The sequence below is a fragment of the Podarcis vaucheri genome (assembly GCF_965113315.1).
Source record: "Podarcis vaucheri genome assembly, chromosome: 15".
NCBI lineage: Eukaryota > Metazoa > Chordata > Lepidosauria > Squamata > Lacertidae > Podarcis > Podarcis vaucheri.
Genome location: NC_138753.1, coordinates 9,625,625 through 9,648,447, shown reverse-complemented (window position 1 = coordinate 9,648,447; position 22,823 = coordinate 9,625,625). Strand labels below are relative to the sequence as shown.

The 22,823-nt window shown below is 48.5% G+C and overlaps 2 protein-coding genes across 2 annotated transcripts in view; one reads left to right on the top strand and one right to left on the bottom strand.

The window, feature by feature from the left end:
* RAP1GAP2 (RAP1 GTPase activating protein 2) overlaps window positions 1-8,838 on the bottom strand; it is a 193,939-nt gene extending 185,101 nt beyond the window's left edge. The window contains exon 1 of the mRNA XM_082201232.1: window positions 8,732-8,838. Coding sequence (XP_082057358.1) covers window positions 8,732-8,784 — 53 coding nt within the window. The 5' untranslated portion in view covers window positions 8,785-8,838. The remainder of the gene's footprint in view (window positions 1-8,731) is intronic.
* A 9,464-nt stretch (window positions 8,839-18,302) lies between these two features.
* CCDC92B (coiled-coil domain containing 92B) overlaps window positions 18,303-22,823 on the top strand; it is a 30,618-nt gene continuing 26,097 nt past the window's right edge. The window contains exon 1 of the mRNA XM_082201299.1: window positions 18,303-19,112. Within this exon, the coding sequence (XP_082057425.1) occupies window positions 19,059-19,112 (54 nt within the window). The 5' untranslated portion in view covers window positions 18,303-19,058. The remainder of the gene's footprint in view (window positions 19,113-22,823) is intronic.

The following is a 22,823-nucleotide window of genomic DNA, read 5'->3' as shown; positions in this document are numbered from 1 at the left end:
GACAAAACCACACAGCGAGTCCTTTCTTCAGCTGTGGATTATTTCAGAAGGTGCCAGAGCAATGCCCCTCGAATCTCGTTCTGAATGTCACGGCAGATGCCGGCGCTTATTAAGCAACTTTAAGATGAATCAAGGCTTGTTATGCCAATTAAGGGCTGCTTCTCCGCCTATGTGCGAGCAAAAATATCTGTAATTACAACTGTTCCTTTGCTTTAGAGAAGGAACAAAGGCATGTTCCACGACTTCCACTTGGCAATCAGGAACATTAGTTAGTACCAACTCATTTGCATATGAAATGTTTACGGGCAAGTGATTCCTTGTTAAAGAATAATTATACTTGTCTCTCTCTCTCTTTCTCTTTCTCTCTCTCTCTTTGTCTTTCGGCGCACGCGCCCCATTCCTTCTGGAGAAGAAAAAGCAGAAATCAAAACCAAATCTAATTGGAAAGATGGCATATGCTTCATTAGAGAGGGAAATGGAGACTACAGCTGGCAAGGCAGTGATGTGGGGGTCAAAGGTCAGGATCAGAGGTCAAAGCAAGCTTGGTTTTTTTACATTTTTTCATTTTTAGTTACTGGTGCCAAGGCTAGATTATCATGTTCCTTTTGCATATGTATTATAGAAGCAACTACTACAGCAACTACATGTATTCTAGAAGCAACTGAAAATGCAGGGGGGGAATAGTAATCAGTTTATTATTATTGTTGTTGTTGTTGTTGTTATTGTTATTGGGGACAGGGAATATGTGTACCCCAGCAGTGGAGTCTGAACTGATTTGTTGGTTGGATTCACTGGCTGCTGCCAAGTCAAGGAGCCGTAGAGAAGAGAGGAAGGGTGTCAGTAAATAGGATCAGACTCAAAGATTGGAGGTTCTCCTAAATCTAGCTTTGTCGCTGGATTCCTTGCATCAGCCTTCTGCACCAGCTGGGACCCTCTCCTGAACAGGAGTCACCCAGCCACAGTTACTCAGGTCATCTTCACAGAACATTGGAATCAGAATATGAAGGAATCTCAAAGAACATCTAGCCTAACCCTTCCGCCCAATGCAGGAAAAATCCTCTAGACAGCTGTGTGTGGTAGCCTCTGCCTTAAATACTCTAATCAAAGAGAGTCCACAACTTCTGCTTAGAGACAGTCTTCATTTTCTGATTCAGTAAGCAATGTAAAGGTAAAGGGACCCCTGACCATTAGGTCCAGTCATGGCCGACTCTGGGGTTGCGGCGCTCATCTCGCTTTACTGGCCGAGGGAGCCGGCATACAGCTTCTGGGTCATGTGGCCAGCATGACTAAGCCGCTTCTGGCGAACCAGAGTAGTGCACGGAAACACCATTTACCTTCCCACCGGAGCAGTACCTATTTATCTACTTGCACTTTGATGTGCTTTCGAACTGCTAGGTTGGCAGGAGCAGGGACTGAACAATGGGAGCTCAGCCCGTCACGGGGATTCGAACCGCCGACCTTCTGATCAGCAAGTCCTAGGCTCTGTGGTTTAACCCACAGTACCACCCAAGTGCAAGTAACCGATGTACATTGTGCTAAATAATAAGCATGCTGTCCGTTGGCCTTGCTTTCCTCCAGCTTTTTCAGTGAATGCAGGTGGGAGCAGGAAGGAAGGCAGGCAGACTAGATAGACCAGGGATCACCAATATTCATGGACCTGCAGCCACACGGACTGTGGGCCGGGGGGGAGGGGTGGCATTATTAATCCGGGAAGACTGTTCTTTCAGGGCTCTACCACCGCCATCGATCCCCGGCATTGAATGTGTTGGCCTAGTGTGGGGCTCCGAGGTGAGCTTGGCTGTCTGGCTGGTGTACCGGCCACCTAGCGCACCAGCAGCCACCCTGTCAGGCCTGCTGGAGGCGGTGGCCGGCTGGGCCTTGGAGTTCCCTAACCTATTGGTATTGGGGGACTTCAACATCCATGCCGATGCCACTCCCTCCTCACAGGCTCTGGACCTGGTGTCTTCCATGGCGACACTAGGGCTCTCCCAGTTTGTTTCGGGCCCCACACATCAAGCAGGCCACACGCTGGATCTGATCTTTGGCGTCGGTATAGATGTGATCCTGTCTCCTTCGATGAAGGTGCCATGGTCGGATCACTATGCTCTGAAAGCCAGGATTGATGTTCCACCCCCACCCTGCTTGGGTGGTGAGCCGATTTGGGCTCGCCCGCGGAGGCTGATGGACCCTGATAGATTCCGTCAAGCCTTGCGGGACCTTTCTCCCCCTGGCGACTCATTGACTGAGCTTGTTGAGGGCTGGAATACCCAGCTCCTGGCAGCCATCAATGAGATCGCACCTAAGCACCCTCTGCGACCCCGCAGAAACCGGGCTCCCTGGTTTACTGAGGAGCTCCGGAAAATGAAGCGGGACCTCAGACGGCTAGAGCGAGTATGGCGGGGTGCCCGTGACGGAGCCTCAAGAACATCTTATAGGGTTTTTATGAAAACCTACGAGATGGCAGTGAAGGCCGCCAAGAAGTCCTACTTCTCGGCCTCCATTGCATCCGCTAGCTCTCGCCCGGCACAATTATTTAGTATAATTCGGTCTTTAACGTCCCTCGAAGGACAGCCAAATTTAAATAACAATTCGACACATAGCTGTGAGGCATTTGCGAGCTTTTTTGCGGAGAAGGTCCTGTCGCTCCGCCATGACCTCCCTGCCAATTTGGATACAATAAAAGAACTGGAGGCCCCTCGACTGTCCTCGGGTCCAGTATTGGACCACTTTGACCGGATATCCCCAGCCGATGTGGACAGACTCCTCCGAGCTGGAAAGCCCACCACTTGTCCTCTCGACCCGTGCCCGTCTTGGCTGATTAGAGCATGTCCAGACGAGGTGCGGGCCCCCCTGGGGGATATCATCAATTTGTCCCTTGGCACCGGGACATTCCCAGGGGAACTGAAGGAGGCAGTGGTGCGTCCGCTCTTAAAGAAAACATCATTAGATCCCTTAGATCTATCCAATTACCGCCCAGTTTCGAATCTTCCATTCCTGGGCAAGGTGATTGAGAGAGCGGTTGCTGAACAGCTTGGTAGGTTTCTGGATGAAACATCGGCTCTGGATCCATTCCAGTCCGGCTTCCGCGCTGGTCATGGGACCGAGACGGCTCTGGTCGCCCTAACAGATGATCTCCGTAGACAGCTGGATCGAGGCGGGTCGGGGCTGCTGATTCTTCTAGATCTGTCAGCAGCTTTCGACATGATCGATCACGAACTTTTGGACCACCGCCTCGCCGACGTGGGGATCCAGGGCGCAGTCCTTCAATGGCTGCGCTCGTTTCTCTCTGGTCGGGGACAGAGGGTGGCGCTTGGGGGGGGAACTGTCATCCCGCCACTCCTTGGTGTGTGGAGTGCCTCAGGGGCGATTCTCTCCCCGATGCTTTTTAACATCTTTATGCGCCCCCTCGCCCAGCTTGTCCGGAGTTTTGGGCTGGGCTGCCATCAGTATGCCGATGACACCCAACTCTATCTGTTGATGGATGGCCATCCTGACTCGGCCCCAGACACACTGATCAGATGCTTGGAAGCTGTGGCTGGATGGTTACGTGGGAGCCGGTTGAAGTTAAATCCTTCGAAGACAGAGGTCCTCTGGCTGGGACGGGACGATATGGGATTGAGGGGGCAACTCCCATCTCTTGCGGGGGTGCAATTAGTGCCAGCACCGTCCGTTAAGAGTTTGGGTGTAATCTTCGATACCTCCCTCTCTATGGAGGCGCAGATTGCAGCTATAACAAAGGCGGCATTTTTTCATCTCCGCCAAGCTAAGCAGTTGGCCCCTTACCTCTCTCGCCCTGACCTAGCCACTGTGATCCACGCGACGGTCACCTCCAGACTGGATTATTGTAACTCGCTCTATGTGGGGCTGCCCTTGAGACTGACCCAGAAACTCCAGCGGGTGCAGAATGCCGCAGCGAGACTCCTTACGGGGTCTTCGCTACGGGATCACATTCATCCGGTGCTATACCAGCTGCACTGGCTCCCAGTGGAGTACAGGATCAGGTTTAAGGTGCTGGTTTTAACCTTTAAAGCCCTATACGGCCTAGGACCCTCGTATCTACGGGACCGCCTCTCCTGGTATGCCCCACAGAGGAACTTACGGTCCTCTAATAAAAACATCTTGAAGGTCCCAGGCCACAGAGAGGTTAGGCTGGCCTCAACTAGAGCCAGGGCTTTTTCGGCTGCGGCTCCAACCTGGTGGAACGCTCTGTCACAAGAGACAAGGGCCCTGCAGGACTTGACATCTTTCTGCAGGGCCTGCAAGACAGAGCTGTTCCACCAGGCCTTTGGTTGGGGCACAGCCTGACTCCCTCCTTCAGCAATCTTTACAATACTTTAGTTTATGGTTGCCATTAATTTTGATTTTAATTAATTCTTATGATGTTTTATATTGTTGCACTTTTTTAGTGTTGTTAGCCGCCCTGAGCCCGGCTTCGGCTGGGGAGGGCGGGATATAAATAAAAATTTATTATTATTATTATTATTATTTTGAAAAAGGTCCTTGGGCACCAGTCACAAAATGGCTATTGGAGCAGGGCCAAAGCACAATGTGTTATAGATGTGAGATAGAAGACCAATCATAGCTTATGCCTACATATATATGAGAGAAAACTATTAAGTGCTGCAAACTCTGGCCACTACTGGAGTCTCCAGCTGGTGACCGCAAAGGAAAGGCAATTTGAAGTAGAACAGCACTCTCTGGCTCTGTCTTGTGTTGTTGTGTTCTCATTTGGCATTTTTGCCTTGTGAACTGTCCTGTGACCTTCAGATGAAGGGCGGTATACAAATTTAATAAATAATAATAATAATATTGTTTGAAATTGCAGGTGGCTGCCGTGCTTGCCCTAATTTTTTTTTTATGGCTCCTATATAATAACAATCATAGTGCAACAAAAACCCCTGCCAAATGTCAAGGGGCAGCGAGTTCCACAGAGTATTTATATACTGTTCGACAGGAAGGAACCCTCATAAGCAGTTTACTCTGTCTGTCTGTCTAATGCCACATTAAAATTATCAACAACAACAAAAAAGACGATGAGAGTTATATTCTCCCTCTATGATACTGTTTGATCTTCGCAAAATGCAATCTGCAGAAATGAATTGTTTTGTAAACAGGAGCTGATTTCCTGAAATTGCTTGAATTTCCCCCCCCCAAAAAAAAAAAAATATATATGACTTGTTTTGATTCAATCCTAATTCCTAGCCCAGCCATAGGCAGCAGAGGGCGCTGAGTGAGCAGCTGACAAGCATTCCTTTTTAGGAGCCTCTTTCTCAGATGTGAAGGGGGGGGGATTGCCTGTTAGGTGTGATTCAACCCCCTTTAAGAACCTCATTGGTTTAAGGCTCCCTTCCTTTGTATTGGTGGAGACGTGTTTCATTCAAACGCATGAGACGCCGACAGAACGTCATTCTGCTACGAGCAGCTTGAATCAGGCAACTCAGCCCATTCATCGCGTCACGGCTGCCGTTGTTTGGGAGGAGGCGTCAAGGACACTTGGTCTCAGGATGCTGTCTACCTGAGTATTGAGAGGGAAGCATTAAGCAAGAGCAGCAGAGCAAACAGGGTGATATGTGGCTCCCGTAAACAAAATAATATGGAGCCGAGAGCTCTAGCAACAGAGAATCCTGTCCGGGGGTTGGGCAGCTTCCTTTGTTCCTAAAGCTGGAGGCGTGTGCCATTCTTACGCATCGAAATATTGCTTTATAGGGCAGGGAGCCGGCAATGGTTTAGAGATGCAGACTGCATCTGCACAACATGCAGAAAGCCCACCCTTAAACCATGAGTTCGCTGTTAATGTATATAGGCTTTTAAAATGTTCTATAAGGATCTGCAACTGGAAGCAACCAGACCTGAGATTTCCCCAGTCCAGGGTCACGATGTGAAATGAGCAGTGGGTGTGATTATGGCATATAAGGAAATGAAAAGGGCAGCCTCGGTCCAAGCTGACCTATGGCGCTGGTTGCTGTCCAAGGTGCTGAAATATTTTCCGTGCTGTCAGTTTGGGCTCTGACCCGATTTAACGGCTTTAAACTTGCCGAATTCATCAATCTGAAGAAATGTCTATATGCCTAAAACAATTACTTAGGAGAAGGAAGACAGGTATATTTCCTGAGCCAAGTTCTAACTCTTCAGCCATACAGACTACACACCCTTGCCTTCCTGTGCCACTATTTTGCTTTAAGAAAACTAAGCACACAAAATCCTAGCAGCGGGTATGCACTCTGCACATGCCTCAGAGGCCCTCTTCCTTGCACTTCACACGTGCCGGGGCAGTGGTCAGTGCAATTGCAGTCGTTTGGGTCCTTCCTTCCCAAGTCTTCCTGCCTACGATCCAAAGGTGGAAGCATATTCAGCCAAAACCTGGCTGGCCTTCAAGGCTTACATAATTTTCTAAAAGCTGTAGCCCAGAAAAACAACAACATCTCATCACCTTGTGATGCAGCAAGGTGAGATATCAAACCAGTGAGAACAAAAAAAACAACCCCTAAACTAAACTAAAAGTGGTTAGCCTATTTTTGGCCTACAGGCCAAAGTTTGTGCATGCTTTAGCACACTGTACAGAAAAAGAGAGGGGCAGGCAGAGAAAGAGGGGGGTTAAGAAGACCCACCCACAGCCCCACTGTTCTTCCACTGAGCAATCTGGTCAGCAAAAGTGCAGGGGGGGCGTTATTCCTCCCAGTTGCACTGCTGCACTGGAAGAAGAGGAGCTCACCACTATCGAACTGATCCGTTTTTCAGATGCTGTGGAAATGCTGTGCATTTAATCCTGGGTCTACCCAGTCCTAGTCAAAAGCTCTAAACAACACACCAGCAGCATCATTATAAGTCTCCAGTAGAGAAACTCGCTGCCTCTATGGTCTGGAAGGGCTCTATAGCTAAGTGGTTAGGGCACCCAAATTGCATGCAGAAGGTGCCAGGTTCAATCCCTGGCATCGCCTGGTAAGGCTGGGAAAGATTCCCTGCCTGAAACCCCTGATAGCTGCTGCCAGTCAGTGTAAACAACATGGAACTAGATGGACCAATGGTCTCAACTCAGTATATGCTCCTCCTTTTAAAAGCAGATGAATTTCTGACTTCAGGTAGCAATCCCTCTCCAACATTACAGATAAATCTCCTTCCTCTAGAGCAGCGGTTCTCAACCTTTGGGTCCCCAGATGTTGTTGGACTACAATTCCCATCATCCCTGAGCTCTGGCCTTGCTAGCTAGGGGTAATGGGAGTTGTAGTCCAACAACATCTGGGGACCCACAGGTTGAGAAAGGCTGCTCTAGACTGTCCCAGGTGGGATCCTGCTGCCTGCCCCACCCCCCATCTCTTTAAGACCTTAAAACCTGCTCCTTTTGAACAGAAACTCTCAAGATTTACAGAGGTGCTTCTGCTTCCTCTTAAAAAATCGCCCCTCTCCTTGCCTCATGCTCAAGACAGAAAGGGATTATTTATCAAATAGGAATGTTCCTTACACCATGTCAGACTACTAATCTAGCTCATTTTTGCCCTTAATTCCAGGGGGGGGGGCATTGCTCCCTTGGTTCCATAAACTTATCCCTAGTGTTTCCCATCTCCTAAAAAGCATTGTTCACAGTTAGCCCTTCCATTTCCAGCTGGAAATCCGAGGAGAAAGAAGGTAATTTTTACCATATGTGGTGGTCATGCAATAAGGTAAAGGCTTTTGGGGAGATGCTTTATAATGCATTGAAGAAAATGTTTAAAAATACATTTGTTAAAAAACCAGAGGCTTTTCTGTTAGGTACAGTAGGTGAAGCAATACCTAGAGAAGATAAATGACTATTTATGTATGCAACAACAGCAGCGAGAGTATTGCTAGCCCAGACTTGGAAACAAGAAGTACCATGGAAAGAAGAATGGCAGACAAAATTGATGGACTATGTGAAGATGGTGAAATTGACAGGGAAGATCCAAAACCAGGAAGATCAAGTTTTTGAAAAAGACTGGAATAATTTTTTATATTACTTAAAGAACTACTGTAAACATGTAAAATCACTGGCAGGAATGTGAAGATGCTTGTAATGTGAAATTCTTATCACATGCTTTCTTCCTAATGGGAAAATTAGTAATTGGGTAATTTAAAAGTATGCAGATAACTTTGTATTATAGAAAGGACCCAGGGAGGGACATCCGGTAGGTTCTAAGGAATCTTTTTTAAAAAAATTGGATGTTTGAAATGCTTAATGTCAATATATACAAAAAATGTGGAAACTAATTTTAAAATTTATAATAAATAAATTCACAGTTAGTCCAGCTCACAGTCACACAATATAATCCAAAACAGTCGCAATTCATTGAACATCTGCTCAAAACCAACTATTTAGATTAATTCAACAAAATGGATTAAATCAGTCCAGAAATACCAGCTTCTCACATACACACACACACACACACACACACATGCTTCTTAGCACACACCCCAAGGAAATCCCACTGCCCCCAGATGGTGGTCCTGAATTACTGGTCCACAGTGATTGGCTGCGTTTCCCCAGGGTTTCAGGTGAAGGGTCTTTCCTCATCTCTACCTGGAGATGTTGCAGTTTGAACCTGGGACCTCCTGCCTGGGACCTAACACTGAGCCTGTCCTTCGTGGATCCTGCACACACACACACACACAGTGGCGCAGCCTGGACCCTCCCCTTCCTGGCAGGAGTTTGCAGAGGCACTGCTCTCCTCACTAGCCGGCATCCTTCCTGCATCACTTTGCATCCTTGTTTCTCACTCACCATCGCACCAGCTCCCATTTCTTCTCCCCCGGCCCTTTCTTCTTCGTAGCCATGGTGCCTCCTCCTCCTCCTCTCGAGATCTTGGGTGAAAGGGACCGGCTCTAACCTAGTCCAAGGATGCTCTGCCTTCAGCCAGGGACAAATAGAGGGTGTTTTTGCAGCAGCAGCAGCAGCAGCTACTCAGCAGCCAAACCAGGTACTCAGTTGGTGCATCGACAGGCAGCAAAACTGCTGAGGGAGCCTGCCTTAACCTCCCAGTCCTGGCCTCAAGCACACAAGCCAGGTCCCAGTGGAAGTCAGGGAAGGTAAAGCTCAGAGATTTTTGCCTTCCCTAGAGGTTTAGGCTGGATGCATTCTGGAGGGTTGACCTTGGAGCTCAAGCCCACAAGCCAGGGCACCCCCAGGGATCACTCAGAAAGGAGCAGGTTATGGGGCATAGGGATCATAGATTTACAGAATCACAGAACTGTAGAGGTGTAAGGGATCCCTGGGGCATCTAGTCCAACCCCCTGCAATGCAGGGATCTACCTTATGCTCATTTATACTCAGAAATCAGTGGACCCAAGTTAGCCATGCCTATTATTTTCAGCGTGTCTACTCTGAGGAGGACTAGCCCTGGAGACAACCCAGTGAGTCAGTCTATTGGTCCATGTAGCCCTATGTTGTCTACACTGACTGGCAGCAGCTCTCCAAGATTGAAGGCTGGTCCTCTAGGGCAAATGGGGCACTGCCCCACCAACCCCAGTCTGCCTTCAGCTAGTCCCCACCTGCATATCGCGGAGTAACAGTGCAATCCTAACCATGTTTACTCAGAAGCAAGTCTTATTGAATTCAATAGGGCTTGCTCCCAAGCAAGCAGGGTTAAACCTGCAGCCAAAATCCACTTTGCACGGGCCAGCAAAAGCAAGGCTCATTTTATTCCTGCAGTCATGATGGGGCTAGGATTTAAATGCTTTCCTGAAATGCAAACCTGCACATGTTCAGAGTACAGTGGTACCTCGGGTTACAGGCGCTTCAGGTTACATACGCTTCAGGTTACAGACTCCGCTAACCCAGAAATGGTACCTTGGGTTAAGAACTTTGCTTCAGGATGAGAACAGAAATCACGCAGTGGCGGCATGGCAGCAGCAGGAGACCCCACTAGCTAAAGTGGTACCTCAGATTAAGAACAGTTTCAGGTTAAGAACGGACCTCCAGAATGAATTAAGTTATCAACCCGAGGTACCACTGTATGTCTTTGACCAAGGCTGAGAAACTGGGTTTTGCTTTTTGCTTTTTGCTTTAACAGTTTGGGGGGGTTGGGGGGGACACAGAAGTGAGGAGCTTTTCTCATCCCACATTCATCCGTTCTGGGCAACCTTCCCATGGCCACAGGTGGGTGTGGCCTGTGCAAAAGTGGGTGGAGCAATAATGTGACTGTTGCCTTTGTGCAGGGGCTAGTATCTACACACACTCACAAGTGTGCCTGTTTATCTTCCATCCAGGCAAGGAAGTAGCATTATTACAGTCCAAGGACAACTTCCAGCCAGGCAAAACACTTGATGAAGGGGCAAAGCAGGACCAGTGACATATATTGCCTGCGGAAAAGGGGAGTGGCCTGGGAAAAGCCAGGAGGGTCTGATAGAGAGGGCTGGAGAACCCAACCCCACCCCCCAGCTCTGAGGTCCTCCATTCCTGCTTTATCTTGTCAGGGATGTAGAAACCATTGCAATGCATTGAACATTGGGAGGGAGCAGAGAGAGGAATGTTAATGGTGTGCTTCACAGGTGAAATGTTAACAGTGTGCTTCACAGGAGAAGTAATCCACATGGTTCTCCAAAGCAAGTACCAGCGAGACAATGTTGAGTCCAGGGCCTAAAATGACCTGGCTGTAACCATGGATTCAGGTAGGATTCTGGCTCTTGCAAGTTACAGTGCGGTTTGCTCATGAATGCAGAGGACGCCAGTGTTCAAGAAGTTGTATCCTCCAAGTGGGAAGCCTCTCTTCCCTGATCTCAAGACAGCTGGAAGCTCTGAAAGAGAGGCATTATCACTCATTTCTGCTGCCTCTTTTAATTTGTGCTTTGCTGGTTTAATGCTATTTGATATTTCAAAGTGTGTTTTTATTGTTATTCTATTTTATTTTCACGCAAGACACTTCTAACATTGTTTGAAAATAAACACACACACACACACACACCTGAAAGATACAGTGGTACCTCGGGTTACATTCGCATCAGGTTACAGACTCCACTACCCAGAAATATTACCTTGGGTTAAGAAACTTTGCTTCAGGATGAGAACAGAAATCATGCAGCGGCAGCAGGAGCTAAAGTGGTGCTTCAGATTAAGAACAGTTTCAGGTTAAGAACAGACCTCCAGAACAAATTAAGTTCTTAACCCAAGGTACCACTGTATATCTATGGTAGGTTTAACTACATCAAGGATTTGAAAAGTGAAGTTTGTAATTCCCTTCTATGTCACCAGAGGTCAGTATCGCATAAAGAAAACAGTTTTAATGTACAACACCAATCAGTGATGTGTCCAAGGATACGATATATCGTAAGCAAACCCTTAAAATATGTATTATTCAAACTCAGTGAAAATTTCTATGCACTCTTTGTACCTCTGAACCAACAGCCAAAGAGCCAAAGAAGTTTTATGTTGTGTCCTCCTCACAGGCAGAAGGAAATATACAGTAAAGGATTTTCTTCTTTGTTACAGAGTTACTGCCCAAAGGAGGCAAAGGAAGTGACCACACACAGAAGGAACTCTCTGCATACTAGCCCTGTGCTTGTCTAGCAAAACATGCATTTGTGGTTTGGGCTGCAAACCCCACACTGAGGGCAGCAGGCTAGCTTAGTGGGCCCAGGGCAAAGCCAAACAGCACATGCACAGCTCTGTCCTACTTGCAAAGAGAAAGACCATCAGCCTAGGTAGTGGAGGCCCATCTGTTAGGGTGAATAAAACTCAGCCCCACTGACCTCAGTCTGCCTTCAGCCAATCCATATCTTCCGGCCTTCTTACTTACAACCACTCCCGAGTGGGGAGATTGGCACTGCCTCTTTCCTCCTCCTTAGCCCTAATGTTGCCTTCTGTAGAACTCACAGGGAGGTGGCTCCACCTGTCATTGACTCTGGCGCCATCTACTGTTGACCTCCCAGCCTTCTGTCCCCAAGGGGCACCAGCTACCACTAGGCTAAGTAGAAATGCCGGAGGGAGGGGAGTTGCCACCACTGCTCTCTCTCTCTCTCTCTCTCTCTCACACACACACACACACACACACACACACACACAGACATTCCCCAGTACCTGCCACCTGAACTGGCTGTCTTGCTTTTGCCAGGTTACTTGTTGAATTCATTTTATAGGCTTCAACACACCAGGATCCTGCAGAGTATTGATAGGGATCTCTCTGAATGGGCAACTTAGCACAGCTTTGGCTTCCCTGATTCTGTGGCATGAGTTCTGTCCAGCTAAAGTGGAAGCTTTTGAAACAAGAACACAAAACGCTGCAGGAATTATCCCCAGCTCAGATGACAATGGCCAGCTTCTCATTCACCTTTAGCTGGAGGAGTGTCAGGACTGTGATGCAATGGCTCATCCTCCCTCTTCCCCCCACCCCCACCCCATCCACTCTCTTCTCTCTGATTGTATCCTGGAGCGATGACCTCATTTAAGAAGACAGCCGTCTGTCCCTGAATATCTGACCTTGATCTTTCTGCAACCCTGTCTCGTTGTTGCATGGAGGGCTGTGTGTGTGTGTTTCAGGCAATAGGAAATCAATGAAGAAAGCTGAAAGGGCTATGCACTGCAGAAACGATGACCCTTTTTGATCAGGGCCCCTCTCTTCCATTCACAGAAATGTATAGTTTCCTAGAATAAGAAGGAAGCAGCTAGGGCTTTGCCTGGGGTGGGGGTGAAGGGGCTGGAGGCAGAAAGAGCAGGCAGCATAACAGGCGAGGCACATAATAAGCTAAGAATAGACACCCTCAAAGTCTGGATGGTTGAATATTGATTTGTGCATATGGGTTGTGGCACTGGAGAAAGAGTGTGTTTATCTGCAATAGAGTTGATGGCCCTGGTGGAGCAGGGCTTCCAGGCAGTAGACAGGAGTCCCACTCTACCGAAGGAGTTGAGAAGCCACCACCATCACACACACACACACCCAAATGTAGCTAGCTTTCTATATTGTGCTGTAAGCTAAATAAATACACGCTATCATCTGGAGATAGGGAGGCTGTAAGCCCATTAAGTCTGGAGTCTAAAGTTCCCTAATGCACCTTTGATTAGAGACTCTTTGCAAGCAGAAGACAGTGGATGTTTTCCAGGTCCATCTTGAAAGGGCAGCTCTTACCAGTCCTGCTCACATGCATCTATACACTCGGGATGCTATATCTTGCAGACATACTCACAGACTTATCGTTTTAGAGGTCTTTGCTGGAGACGATGGTGGCTCACTGAGGTTACTGCATGGGGCTCTGTTGATTTAAGGCAGGCAAGCATGGCAGCTGCAGTTCAGCAATATCTGGAGGGCCAAAGGCACACACACCCCGCCCTTGGCCATCCCTCCTGGGACCGAATGCCAGTGCTGCGTGTGACCAAAGCATACACATTCCCCAAAAACATATAGTAGAAAACAGCTGCGATGGGAAACTTGTGGGCTCTCCAATTGTTACTGGACTACAACTCCCATTATCCCTGACCATTGGCCACACTACGCTAGGTGGGGTTGACTGGAGTTAGGAGTCTGCCAACAAGCAAAGGGCTGCAGGTTCCCCACTCCTGATCCAGAGGAAAGTGCTCTTTGAGAAACAAATCCATCGCCACAGAGGCACATGGAGGCGCAGATGTTTGGGTTCACAAAACTATTCATGCATTTCTAGCTAAATGTTGAGTTCAGAAATGTAAGGTGCTCTTTTCACAACCCACGCAAATGTGGCGAATCTGAAGTTGCAGCAGCAAGGTGCATGTGTTTCTCCGCTTCTCCACTCAAGCGATTTCAGAAACAGTTGGCATTTTAAAGCCTTCACCAGGCAGTTGAGAACATTCCAGCAGCAACCTCTTTCTTCTAACCTGCCATACTATCTTAACAAGGGTCTAGCAGAAATGGCTCTTAAGCTTTAAATAGAGCCGGTTGAATTATTCATTGTCAATAAGAAGCTTATGTGAAATAAATTATTCAAAAAAATCATATGTCCCTTGTCCGACTAGCTCTGCTGAAATATAATTTCAGAAGGCTTTCACAAAGAGGAGCTGAGAGACACCTCCTAAGAACACAGAGCTTCAGCTATTCATAATCTGTGCCAGAAGAAGTTCAAATTTCATGCCACATAAACATGATTTCTGGTGGTGTCTCCTTTTCTGCTTTTTTCTGCTTTTCGTTCTTTTCAACCAAATGCAAACTGAAGGCAGTCAAAGCATGATCGTTAACATTCCACTTGTATAGCGATAGGCAAACCCTTCACCTTCATTTGCAATTGCTTCCGTATCTGTTAGCTTTCTCAGATAACTCTTTCAAATGAAATAAAAAGCCCTAATACTTTTCAGAATATTCTTCTCTAGTTTCTAACATTGGCCCTAGAAGACAATCGAAGCCCTAGAAGGAGTAAACCCTACACAAATCCAGAGTGGAGGCCCTAAGATGGTTGGATGATATCTTTGCATGCCTCCTGCAGCCAAGCTGGTGCCAAATGTATTGGTCTGGTTTCCTTTGGACCACATCTGCGAGGCCAAGAAGGGAGTCTTGTCGCCTGGGCAGCCCAGGACCTCCATACACACTGCCCAGGCTTGCACCCTGGCGAGTGTTGCTAATGCAGTGATTTGACTTTACCCCCAGAGGCACACACCATTGTCTCCCAAGACAGATGGATGCCAACAACTGAGAGTAGACCCAATTAAATTAATGAACCTAAGTTAGCCATGAAAGGGACGTGGGTGGCGCTGTGGGTTAAACCACAGAACCTAGGACTTGCCGGGGTGAGCTCCTGTTGCTCGGTCCCTGCTCCTGCCAACCTAGCAGTTCGAAAGCACGTCAAAGTACAAGTAGATAAATAGGTACCACTCCAGCGGGAAGGTAAACGGCGTTTCCATGCGCTGCTCTGGTTCGCCAAAAGCGGCTTAGTCATGCTGGCCACATGACCTGGAAGCTGTACGCTGGCTCCCTCGGCCAATAAAGTGAGATGAGCGTCGCAACCCCAGAGTTGTCTGTGACTGGACCTAATGGTCAGGGGTCCCTTTACCTTTACCTAGTCAGGAAAAGAGCCTGCTGGATCAGGCCAATGGCCCATCTAGTCCAGCATCCTGTTGTCAAAGGGCCCACCCAGATGCCTGTGGGAAACCTATAAGCAGGGCCAAAGCAGTCATGTCTAATAGTCATGCCTATTGACTTAAGTGGGTCTGCTCTGAGTAGGGCTAGCACTGAATGCCACCCATTGGGCTGTATCCCATATTGGGTTGCTTCCCACTGAAAATCATGAGTAAGACTAACTTGGTTCCATTAATTTCAGTGGGTCTATTCTAAGTAGAGCTTAGCTGGAGACAACCCTCTGATGGGGCCATATGCATGCAACATTTTTGGCCATATCTCTGCATCTTATCTACTGGCCCTCTAGAACTGCCTGTTCCCATGAGAACATGAGAACCTAGGGAATGCCTTATACTAGTCAGACCATTGGTTCATCTAGCTCAGTTTTGTTGACACTGATGAGCAGGGCTTAGGACATCTCTGCCTGGATTTGCCAGGGACTGGACCTGGGACCTTCTGCAAGCCAAGCAGGTGTTCTGCTACCAAGGCTACAGCCCTCCTTTTTTGTGTAGAGTTGGGGGAATGATAAAGTAAAAACCATTCCTGCTGTTCCATTTTTCACTCCAGCCTGTGCCAACACCAAGCCCTACCTGGTGCATGCATTTGATATACTGTGTGGTACCCACAAAGTAGCTGGACAGCTGGGCTCCACAGTTACCATCCACTCACTCAACATCCAAAAAACCAAAGTGCTGCACCAACAAGCACAAAATAACCCCTCTGCAGCACCACAAATCCAACTCAATGGTGTAACATTGGAAAATGCCAATCACTTCTACCTGGGCAGTTATCTTTCCACAAGGGCTGACATTGATGCCGAAATCCAGCATCGCCTGAGCTCTGCAAGTGCACCTTTCTCCCAATTGAAGTGTAGAGTGTTTGACAACTGGGACATTCACAGAGAAACCAAAATGCTTGTTTACAAAGCTATTGTACTACCAACTTTACTGTATGCTTGTGAAACATGGACCACTTATAAACGCCATCTCCAACTCCTCAAAAGATTCCATCAACAGTGTCTCCAAAAAAATTTACACATCACTTGGGAAGACAGGCGAACTAATACCAGTGTACTGGAAGAAGCAAAGATCACCAGTGTTGAAGCAATGATTCTTCAACATCAACTTCGTTGGACTGGTCATGTTGTGTGGATGCCTGATTATTGTCTTCTAAAGCAACTATTCTATTCCGGACTTTAAAATGGAAAGCATAATGCTGGTGGTCAACAGAAGAGGTTTAAAGACTCTCTCAAGGCAAATCTTTTAAAAAATGTAGTATAAAGGTAAAGGTAAAGGGACCCCGACCATTAGGTCCAGTCGTGACCGACTCTGGGGTTGCGGCGCTCATCTCACTTTACTGGCCGAGGGAGCTGGCGTACAGCTTCTGGGTCATGTGGCCAGCATGACTAAGCCGCTTCTGGCGAACCAGAGCAGCGCACGGAAACGCCATTTACCTTCCCGCCGGAGCGGTTCCTATTTATCTACTTGCACTTTGACGTGCTTTCGAACTGCTAGGTTGGCAGGAGCAGGGACCAAGCAACGGGAGCTCTCCCCATGTAGTATAAACACCAACAATTAGGAAACACTTGCCTGAAAGTGCTCCAATTGGAGAAGAGCCTTTACCAAAGGTGTCATGGGCTTTGGAGACACTCGAACTCAGGATGCAAGGGAGAAACGTGCCAAGAGGAAGGCACACTTGGCAAATCCACACCGTGATCAACTCCCACCCAGAAACCAATGTGCCCACTGTGGAAGGACGTGTGGATCCAGAAAGAAAGTTACCATCCAGACCAGAAGTTAATACTGTTTATTGTAAGCAAGATTTAGACCTTGGACTACTAAATGCAATTTACATATGGAAGATGGAAGCAATGGGCAATGGTTGTGTTTATGAGCAACCATGCTTTGCTAAGGTCTGACAGTGTGGGGAGAAGGATGGGGTACTGTACTGCATTTGCTGAAGTTCAGCACCATGGTCAGCTCCCTCCCAGTGAGATTACTCTGCTAGCCTGATTAAGTGGACTCCACAGTCTAGCCTGTGAAAGCTTCTGCTGCTATAAATCTGTTGGCCTTTGAAGCCCAGACCACCCTCAGAGCAGTGCATGTGATCCTCCCTTCCAACCAGATGCTGTCAGACCACAACTCCCATCATCCCTGACCACTGGCAATGCTTGCTGGGGCTGGTGGGAGTTGCAGTCCAATGACATTGGGAGGATGCAAGGTTGGCAAAGGCTGGTCTAAGCCCTACACCACAGTGGGCTTCTGCATATAAAGATTGACAAAGCTATCATTTGGAATTCTCTTTTATATTTCTACAGATACAGCTGTATATTGGTGTGGGTGTGTGGGAGAGAGAGAGAGAGAGAGAGAGAGAGAGAGAGAGAGAATGGTTGCTTATGATGTAAGCTTTCATGTCCCAGAGCTTTCTTCATTTCTGTGCAACTCAAAACCTTACCTCTTTCTGGGCACCTTGTGCCCAGTAAACATTAAAAGAAGTTTGGCACTTAAAAGCCAACATATTGTATCTTGCTTCTTACTTTCAGGCTTGGGTGCCAAACCAACTTTTTTGGCAAAATGGATAACTTGGTTGGTTAGAGCGTGGTGCTGATAACACCAAGGCTGCAGGTTTGACAGGTTTGACAGGTGCTACAGCTGCATATTCCTGCGTTGCAGGGGGGTGGACTAGATGATCCTCAGGGTCCCTTCCAACTCTGTGATTCCACAATTCTATGGAACTAAGCTTAAAGCATCTCAGTTTGGCTGCATCTTTGGACCCAGTGACAAAACACAAGTCACCTTTGCTTGGAACTTGACCATTTCAAACAGAGGTGCCAACTTGAATAAAATATGGGGGAGGCAGGTAAGCCCCACCCTGCATAATCGATCACAAGATGCAGCGTGCACACACCATTTGAATGGCAATGTTCATTAACATTGCCCCCCATTGCCTGCCCCCCAAAATATTTTATTGGGGGGCCAATGGGACCTTAGCCCCTAGGAGTAGGCTCCTATGATTTCAGGTAACTCATATATAAACAGCTGTAGCCCTGCTTTGCGCGAGAACAGCCTGCCTGGCCGAAGGTGGAACCTCCATGTAGAAGAGCAGCATATCTCTGAATGTCAGCCGCTGGGAGGCCAGCAAATGATCTTAGGCTATTAACTTCAAGTCCTGCCTGTGAGCTTCCTCTAAGTACCCGATTGGCGGATTGGGTGCTCCGCTTCCTGCTCTGGGATCTCAGAGAGCTGCAGGAAAAAGCAAGGAGGGAGGGAGAAGAGGAGGAGGAGGAGGAGGTCTGGCTTAAAATAGATGTCTCCGCCTCTGTTCCCCAGGTGGGTCTCTGCCACCACCACCCCAGTCTCCATCCACTCTCCCCTGGCTCTGTGCTGAATCAGCAGCCTCCAATGCCATGGCCGAGTCCCCAGGGGGAGGCACAGAGAGGTGATTTCATCGGCTGGATGTTGTCAAGTGGAGCCATCCTCCTCTTCCCTCCTCCTTCTCCTCTCCCTGCTGCTCCTGCTGCTGTACAAGCCAACCCAGACTGATCTCACCAGTTCCGGTCACGTTATTCTGTGTTTACGCCTTCGCTCGCTCCCTCGCTCGCCTCTGCTTCTCCTCTAACCTGCCAGGGCCTGCTGCAAACCACCTCGGGGCCCACCATTTCCATCACCTCCCCAGCTTTGCCAAGAGGGCGCAAGAGGGGGAGGAAGAGGACGGGGACCGGGGAGACGGGGAAGAAGCAGCCGAGAGTCCATGGAGTCCGCAACTTTGGGACGGGTGCCCTTGTGTGTCCACTGCGCCAGGAGGCTTTGAAGGAGATCCGGGAGGAAGAGGAGGAGAAAACCCAGCGAGGGGGCGCCAGGGGTGGCGGGAGGGGATCTTCCCCCTCCATTCCCTCCCGCCTCCCTCCTTAATACCTCCCCCCCCCGCCACCCGCCGGGTGTTTGTGGCTGACACGGAGGAGGGGAGCGTTTGGATAACCCTCCAGGGGGAGCGAGGACCCAACCTGTTCGCCCTTCCTTGCCTTGGCATCTCCTTCCATTGATGACACCGAGTCGTGGCCACCAGTTCCTACTGTCGCCTCCTCGTTTTGCCCAGGTAAGGAAAGCGAGGCGGGGGGAGAGAGAAAGATGTGCATATTGAGATCTGTTTTGGAGGGGAGAGAGAGAGAGAGAGAGAGAGAGAGAGAGGATTTTCCTAGGAAACCTGAATACAGAGCAGCTGCCGCTTTCTGGAGATGGTGGTCCCACTGGCTCCCTGCTAAATAATAGAAGTTTGTGGATTGGCTGGTTGTTGTTTTTTTAAAAGGTCAGGGAGCAGAGCTGCTTTGCAGTCCTAGAATCAGAGAGGTGGAAGGGGGTCTCCCAGAGATCATTTAGTCCAACCCCTGCTGGTGCCTGGAATCCATGGCACAGTCTCAACTCATCCACCTCCGGTTAATTTCAGGGTCAGTATAGGTCAGTGTTTAGAGCATGCAGAAGAGCGTCCAGAGTTCAGTCTCTGGCATTTCCCCGTAGGTCTGGGAATAGCCCCTACCTGAAACCATGGAGAGAGGCTGCCAGGCAGTGTTGGCAATCCTGAGCTGAATGGACCAATAATCTGGCTTGGTATAAGACACTTCCTCTGTTCCTAAATTCAACAAAGGGAGGTGTTGAGTTTCTGAGCAGCAGAGGTGGGGACTCCTCAGGCTTGGAAGGTGCCTTTTAAAGCCCAGATTGGAGTAGGTGGGAGGGATCAGAAAATGCACTCTGCTTATGCTCAAAGGCAGTTGCCCTAGGCAGAAACAAGAGAGCAGCAATTCAATTTCCCTTAGTGCAAACACCAGAGTGTTCTCCTCTCCAGCTGCAAAGAAGAATAAAAGAGACAGCGCCCAAGGTCTTTGAACTATGTTTTTTAATAGAAAGGAGATAAAGCGGCTCAGAGGTCAAATACCCAGCGGAGGCTGGTCCATTTGGGCAAAGGGGGTCTCTGCCCCCCAACCTGAGTGTCTTCCCTCAGCCAGCCCCCGCCTGCCTGCCTCCTTACTCTCAGCCCAGGGGGTGGCGCTGCCTGTCAGCTTCTTCGTCCCCCTTGAAGTGTTGCCTTCATACCACTTGAGCACTCAGTCTGGTCCTTCTGCTCTTCTGACCTGCAATGATGGGTGGAGGTTCAGCTAGAAGACCTCCCAAGGTCCTTTCCAACTCTATGAGTTGGGCAAACATCTGGTCATAACCACAGGGAAGAGCCATAGGTCAAGGGTTCAGCATCTTCTGTGCATGCAGAAGGTCCCAGCTTCTGTCCAGGTAGGGCAGGGAATATCTCCTGCCTGAAACTATGGAAAGCCAGTCTGGGAATTTATTTATTTGTTGCCTATATTTATACCCCACCTTCCTCTCCAAGGAGCTCAAAGTGGGATACATGGCTCTCTTCCTCCCCGCTTTATCCAAACAACAACCCTGCAAGGTAGAGTTTAGGCTGGGAGATGTTGACTGACCCAAGGTCACCCAGGGAGTTTCATGGCTGAGTGGGGATTTGAACCCTGGTCTCCCAGCTTCTAGTTCAACACTCTAACCACTACACCACACAGGCTGCAGACAACACTGAGCTGATGATCCCACTTAGCTTCCTATGTCCCGTTGGGTCGCTTCTGGGTGGGCAACCTGTTTCTTAGGACTCAGTGGGTAGATTGTGCTCTAGACTGCTGTGTATTTACAGGAGGAGGGGTTACGTTTTGCCTCTGACAATGTGGGCTGTGACCCCACGCATACCAGTGACGCCACCATCAACCTCTTCCTTTTAAAAGTTTTGTCAGACTCAACGGCTGGACTTTGCTGCGACACACAAACTGAGGCTTCCTCTCTGGAGTTTGTCTGTCTAGTAAAAACGCCACCGGGAGCGATGTCTCTTGAGCTGGAAGATACCAAGGAAAACTGCATTGCCCAGGAACTGGAAACACTTCCCATATAAGGGAGCTGCTTTATATACCAAGTCAGATCATTGGTCCACGCAGACCAATAGCCGCCTCTGCTCTGGCAGGCAACTCAGCCTGCCTGTGTAATCCTAAAACAACCAAAAGTCCTGAGAAGATGAATCTCCAGAGCAAATGTTGTGCTTCTGCGGTACAGCTGTGGAATCGCAGTTCTGTCCTATGGTAAGGGTTGTAGCTCAATAGAAGAGCATCTGCTTTGCATCCAGACAGTTCCAGGTTCAATCTCCTGCCATCTCCAGGTAGGGTTCCCACTGGGGGTCAAGGGGAACCCTGTCTGAAACTCTGGAGGTCAACTGCCAGTCAGTATAGACAGTATAGGGCAGGGGTCTGCAACCTTTAAGACAAAAAGAGCCACTTGGACCCATTTCCGAAGAAAAAACAACTGGGAGCCGCAAAACTCGTCATTATAAAAATAACTTTTTTGTCACTTTTTATTATTTCTTTGTTTGACCCCTCAGAATTACTCCTCCTCATAGAAATAAACATTAAATTAACAAGTTACCTTTTTTTGTGTGTGTGTTCTTCACTCCCCTTCAAAACAGTGACCAGCGTACATGCCCCTTACAATGTAGCAGGCGGGAAGGTGACGTCGGGACAGTGCGTGACTAACGCACGCACCGCCCCCATGCGATGTCACAGCCAGTACAGCGCCCGCCACAGTGGGGAGTGTCGGGGCGCACAATGTGCCTCCTCCCCTCGCTAGTATCCGCCCTGGAGCTGCGGCAAAGGTGTAAAAGAGCCACATGCGGCTCCGGAGCCGCGGGTTGCAGACCCCTGGTATAGGGCTAGCTGCGCCAGTGGTCTGACTCAATGTATGGCAACTTCCTATGCACCTTGTTTCCTCTTTTCCACAATCACTTTCCCTCTGACCCATACGCCTTTCTTCTCATGAAAGGGCCCCCTTCTTTCCTATGAACCTGGTTGAAATATTATAACCAGAAGCCCTGGTTTGGTTCCCAAGTGCCCATTGGGACTGATAGGGCAGAAGGCAGGGAGCCGAACAGTAGGTGGCGCCAGAGGCAATGACAGCCAGAGCAAACGGCTTCTAGTGTGGGCCCCATCCTCCTCCCTGCTGAGTTCTGCAGGGGCAACAGAGCAGAAAGCTGACAGTCAGGGCCACCTTCGGGACTGGTTGCATGTGAGAAGGCAGGCAGTTGGGGGATGGCTAGGGGCAGACTGAGGCTGGTGGGCAGCACCCTTGGGTGCCCTTACGGACAAGCCTCCACTGGTTGGAGGTTAGGTGGGCAGATCAAGAGCAGAACCTCCCTGTTCCAATACTAATACTAATAATAAACATTCTTGCTAGAGATGTTTACTTGGCATGTCCCTTGATATTAGTTAAGTACCTAGAGAACATCACTGTATTCTCTTGGGTATACGGTCTCAATGCTCCTTAATGCATTTGTACCTACTTTGCAATTGCCTTCTTGTATTTCAAGACTTTAGGTCTGCGGTTATACAGAAACCCACAAGGGGAAAGCACCTGAGTTTGCTCATTGTTTGTTCATTTATTGTTTAGTTTATAAATCTTTCCTTTAAAAACAGTAAGGCACTTTTAATAGCACCAGCGGAAAAGCAAGATCGCAATGTCTGAAGGGTGCAGTTCAAGAAAAATGTAACCAACTCCCATTGTACTCAATGGGGCTTACTTCTGAGTAGGCATATAACATTCCACTGCTCCCTCTCTTATGAATTGGTGTCCTTTATGAGGTTCCCAGGTATGGATCTTTTCCTGGGGAGATATAAGACATTGTTCTGCATCATTGATTTATTTTATTTGCATTAGGAGCACAGACAGAGAAATATCTGCCAGAGGTTGGTTGGTTGTTGTCTTGAAATAG